This window comes from Erythranthe guttata, chromosome 5, assembly GCF_056151865.1.
Source record: "Erythranthe guttata isolate IM_541 chromosome 5, IM_541, whole genome shotgun sequence".
Taxonomy (NCBI): Eukaryota; Viridiplantae; Streptophyta; class Magnoliopsida; order Lamiales; family Phrymaceae; genus Erythranthe; species Erythranthe guttata.
Genome location: NC_142537.1, coordinates 4,451,390 through 4,456,881, shown reverse-complemented (window position 1 = coordinate 4,456,881; position 5,492 = coordinate 4,451,390). Strand labels below are relative to the sequence as shown.

Sequence of the window (5,492 nt, the reverse complement as noted above, 5' to 3'; positions counted from 1 at the left end):
ATTGCATGCGCTATTTTTTACATTTGGATTGATACATCAAGATTGAGTAAGTACAAATATTGTCAACCGAACGTCTTATTAATTAATTCATAATATACATGCATTAGGACATAGTCGTAACTTATAAGTAATCGAACAAGCCCTAAAAGTAACATTTTCGTGATTAGAAAATGTGACATGAAAGATTATCCTTCTAGGATATCAAATGATATAATTAAATGTATTTCTTGGTGTCATCCACGAGTATCAAGAAAATTAGATGCATTGCCTCTTAAAACATAAATAATTAGAATTTTTTTTTTTGTATATAATACAAATATACAAACATAAAAGAAATAATATTAATCTTAAAGGGTGACCTAAAAGTTGGCAAATGGAAGCTTGTAAGATTATTGAGTAATTATCATCAAAATTCAGTCTTAATTAAACCTAATGCATGTTAGTAGGGCCACATTTGCCATGGATCAATACTCAAATATACTCAATAAAAATTTGAGCTTTCACATGGTGGTCAACGAAGACCATGTTATTGATTCCCTTAATTTCTTCTTATTCTCATAATTAAAAATAATAGATTATATAATATATAGTTAAGAGAATCTTATGGGCAAGAATAATAGTAATAGCTGCAATTATTATATATACACATTATTTTGATTAGATATCTTGACCTCGGCTTTCTCCCTTAAGACATGTTTTCTCCCGTTTAAATTTTGAATAAATTACGGCCACCTCCTGAGATAAAGTTAAATTACGAAAAAAAACCATCAGTGTTTGAGTAATTACAATTACCGCTCAACTGTGAGTTTGTGACTATTCTTACACATCCACTTTTGTTGTGTTGGATTAATGGATTTTTCTACATTATGTGGAATATTCTCCTGTTGTACCGTTTTTATCCCATTCGAGCTCCACATTTTGAAATAATATGAACATAAGACGTGTCTCTTAGCTCGTAAATATCAGATTGTGGTGCATTAGATGCTGCGTTCTTTTTCTTCACAAAACGAGTACAACCTAGAAAACATTACACAAAATCTAGAAAATTCTATTGAATTGACTCCATAAAGATGAACGTGTAAGAAAATTCATAGTTCAAGGAGCTAGTTATAATTAGTTAATTACCCAAACATGAAAGGAGTTTTCGTAATTTGACCTTACCTCATTGGATGACCGTAATTTACTCTTAAATTTTTCATATAATATCTTCAAATAATTTCAAGTAATGTAAATTTTAGATGTGTTGATAACTTATTTTTTGCGTTCAACTATTCTATTTTAAATAAAAATAACTAAATATTATATAAATAATAAAATGGATCAATACTCAAAAATATATTTAAATGCCATGGCACAACAAGACGATAAAAGTTATGAATTTAAAAACAATATTAATAAAACTTTGATTAATTTGACAAATACACATCTCAACATTACTCCCAAAAATATTACATCACAAATATTAAAACACACACACACACACACACACACACACACCAAAAGCTAACCTAGTTTATGCTCATACATATACATTATACACATTCATTACTCCTAATTTTTGCACATCTATATACTATTTAAAAAAAAAAAAAAAAAAAAAGTTGTTCTACTCTTTAATTTCTCACATCAACATCTCATCACCTATACCGCTATACGTATATATATATATATATATAATTTTCATAACCCTTTTTTTTTTTTTTTTTTTTTTTTCTGATGTCTAATCCAGCGCGGCCCTACAGAGGGTAGAATTGATCGACAAGTATGTTAGAATCTGTGGAGACCATTTTCTCAGAGACTGCCCATAATCTTGCAGCTTCTGCTAAGCTGGATCCCAATTTCGACGGTGAGGATTCATTGCAATCCGAATAGTATTTTCCACTTGCATTCTCCACCCTTGGATTTGTCGCCACGTAGCATGTTGTCGCAGCTGCCTGTCTCAACAATATTTATTTTTCTTAGAAAAATATTGAAAGAATGAAAATATATATTAATTGCATTTCACACCCTTAGAAATTCACATGGTCCATTTTGTCCTGTTAGCAAATTATCCCTAATACCGCCCTATAAAAACATACTAAATTTTTATTTCGATAATTTAATATTTCACTAAATTAATAGAACATTTTACTAGTCCGAATTGTATTAATTTATAGAAATTTAACTGTACATGTACTTTTCTGTAAATCTTGGATAACTTGAAAACAAATCTCGGCTATTTTCATGTTATGTATAATATTTTGTTTAGTCATTACAAAAAAGGACCCAAAAAGTATTCGAATGCGAGATTTTGTAAGAATCTTGGCTCTTTTAGTCATTCTTGTATCGGAAAAAAAGAAGGTTAATCGAATAAAAAACTAATGTTACCTGGGGTATAGTCTTCAACAATTTCGACGCCAAGAAAAATACCAAATCTGCAAAGAACATCGATAAATTAATAATCTCATTTAAACAACACTTTATCCCGGTCCCGACTCGGGGACAACGTGCTAAAAAAAATCATCAAATTAATAGAATTTAAGTGATGTCAACTATACTAATTATAGAGGTTTAATTGTATTTTAAAGAAAAAATGACAGTTACTTTTAGAAAAAATGCTGGAATAAAGTGCAATAAAATTAATTGGAATGGTAATTAATCACCTGTAATTAGGCCTTCACGGTCTCTAGTGAGCCTGGTTCTCACAATACCAGGATGAACACAATTCGCTGTCACATTTGCCTCCATTTCCTGCAACATTCAATTTAATTATCATCAACAAAACTATTACTATAATTTTTTAATTAAATAATTATTTTTTTGAATTTCTTCAGATAATAAATAATAGGGAAAGGAACAAAAATCACTTTTAAGAAAAAATAAAATAATAATATAATAAATGGGTGACTTGCCCTGAGTCTCCGGTCAAGTTCTTTGGTGTGCAAAACGTTAGCCAGTTTCGATAGAGCGTACGCACGTGTCCCGTCGTAATCACTGTCAAATTCCAATTAATAATCAATATATTTTTAATTTAAATAGACCGACACAAATTATTTCATAATAAAGTCAAACCCTCTTCCATACAAGGAAAAAAAAAAAACTATATAATTAATCATTTAGTACTTCGATAATCACTTGTGATGTCATAATCCTAAAATTAAATTCTCCTTTACAGTGTTCGAGTATATGTATTTTAGAAATGTTTTCTTCAAAGTGACCGAAATACCCTTCTTACTAATTATTTCAGTAAAAATATAGTATTAAAATTAAGAATGTAAAATAATAAAATCAAATACAATAGAAAATAGAAAACATAGTAATCAACCGTTAGATAAAACGTTAATAATTTCATTTTCCACACTAAAAAACTAATAATTTAAAAAATAAGAGGTAAAAGCTTATCGACTTTTAAAATATCATAAAATATCTTATTCGACCTACAAACTTATCAGTGGTTTAAAATAAATTTAGTTAAACAAACTCTCTTAATAATATGACTTTTTTTTTACTTCAATTCTACATGCAAGAGTAGGTAATAGTCATATGAGTGTGAGAAAAGTGGTTGTATGCAACTAATTATTTCAATTCTTTACAAAAGTATGCAATAAAAATAAATAAGAACTTAATACAATAAATTATGAATCATTAATATCATGTATCTACGGTATATGTATTTAAAGTATGCAAATAGTACTTAATCGGATTTAATTATAATATTTATTATTTAATTACAAGAATATTATTAGGCAATTGAATTTAAAAAAGAACAAACCTCTTATTTTTGGTAATTAAGCGAAGATAACGGATCATATCGCCGGAAAACCAGCTGTGAATACTCGAAGACACATTTACTATTCTTCCTTCAACGCCGCTACTTTTCGCCGTTTCAATCATTTTCTTCATCAACAGCTTCGTTAACAAAAAGTGACCTGTTTATTTTAATTAAAAACAAAAAAATAAATTATTTAAATATACTCAGTCAGAAAAAAAATAAAATCAACAAAAAATTGTCCTATGTACGTACATTTATATATATAAATAAAAACAAATATTACCTAAATAATTAGTAGCAAATGTCATCTCAACCCCATCCTCCGAAATACCATGATCGTATGAGAATTTCCCGGCATTATTTCTATTAAAATTTTTAAATAATAAATATTATTTATTTGAAAACAATTTTAAAAAAAATAAAAAAATTAGGGGAGTGTTTGTTTAGTTTACATGAGAAGATTGAGAGGCAAATCGAGAGACTCAAACTCGGATACGAATCGGCGGACCGAGTCGAGTGAGCTGAGATCAAGCCACATAACAATAATCTGCGACTCGGGAATCTCCGAGAGGATACGAGCCTTTGTGTCCTCGGCGGCTTTCAGGCTCCGAGCCGGCAGCACGAGCCGAGCGCCGCGCTTGGCGAGCACCCGAGCCGTCTCGGCCCCTATACCGGACGTGGCGCCGGTGATGATGGCGGTGATGGAGCGGAGATCGGGGCAGGCGTCGGTCACCTGCTCGGCTGTGGACTTCGAGCTGAAGCCGCTCGCGCCGGCGGAGCCGATGAGGTACTTCACTGTCTCCAGCATTTTTTTTAATTTTTTTTTTCAGAACTTGTGCGTGTGTTTTGTGTGTGTGTGTGTTTCTCTCTCTAACAGTTTCTCTCTCTATATCAATCCGTAAAAGTAGAGATATAGAGAATATGCAATTTAGAGAGAGTAATAGTCAACAAACACAGACTAGGGAAAGGAAAACAGTAAGCCTATTATCAGCTTTTTTGCAGTTCTTTTGCAGGGCTAGTATGTATGTATGTATAGATACAATGTGTTGTATGTATATATTATTTTTCTGGGGGTGGGATGAGAAGGTGGTGGTGGTGGTGGAGAAAGGGAGAATGGAAGTGGGGGGATTTTTATAATGGTGAATGGTGGTGGGGATTTGGGAATCAATTAAGATAGGATTACATCTTTGTCATCCATTGATTCCTCTAATTAATTATTTCTTTCCCCAAATTTTTATTATTTATTCCACTCCAAATTAGCTGAATTTTTACTATTTTGGAGAGATTATCTTTGATTCTTTGTTCTAAATTACTAATCACCATCAATTTAAAATTCCACTAGTACATTAATTATCATTTTCACTAAAATTCATGTAAATCATCTGTATTCTTAATTATTAATTAGGTGTTGAAAAGAGTTTAACTACTGGCGAGCTTGAATCTATTTTGACGAGCTCGAGCATGAGCCCATTATATATTTTTTTATTAATATTATTAAAATTTATTATTATAATTATGTAAAATCGAAATGAAAAATGACCTATGATTTTTTTGTTAATTATTTATATGAATTTATTATTTAATTATATATTAATTATATTTAAAAAAATTAAGAATGATCTCGGATCGTCAAAAAACTCGAGCTTTTATCGAGTCGACTCAGCTCATTTACGCATCTATTCTTCTTAGGTAAACGAACTAATCCAGTAGGAAATGGATTACTTATTTTGAAACGGAAAGA

General features: G+C 30.5%; 1 protein-coding gene across 1 annotated transcript; it reads right to left on the bottom strand.

The window, feature by feature from the left end:
* Positions 1–1,378: 1,378 nt before the first annotated feature.
* On the bottom strand, positions 1,379–5,099 carry LOC105962367 (short-chain dehydrogenase TIC 32, chloroplastic). Its single transcript, XM_012986663.2, has 7 exons — positions 4,204–5,099; positions 4,035–4,114; positions 3,752–3,908; positions 2,892–2,973; positions 2,643–2,730; positions 2,368–2,414; positions 1,379–1,934 (listed from the first exon to the last, which is right to left on the bottom strand). The coding sequence occupies exons 1-7, from the start codon at positions 4,557–4,559 to the stop codon at positions 1,737–1,739; spliced, it is 1,008 nt and encodes a 335-aa protein (XP_012842117.2). The 5' UTR covers positions 4,560–5,099; the 3' UTR covers positions 1,379–1,736.
* Between the last annotated feature and the right edge of the window lie 393 nt (positions 5,100–5,492).

Excerpts from the sequence above, each read along its gene's own strand:
- LOC105962367 (XM_012986663.2), bottom strand. The coding sequence starts at position 4,559 with ATGCTGGAGACAGTGAAGTACCTCATCGGCTCCGCCGGCGCGAGCGGC. Across the intron at positions 4,115-4,203 it reads TTGCCTCTCAATCTTCTCAT|AAATAATGCCGGGAAATTCT; the intron begins GTAAACTAAACA and ends AAATTTTAATAG. Across the intron at positions 3,909-4,034 it reads ATTTGCTACTAATTATTTAG|GTCACTTTTTGTTAACGAAG; the intron begins GTAATATTTGTT and ends TAAAATAAACAG.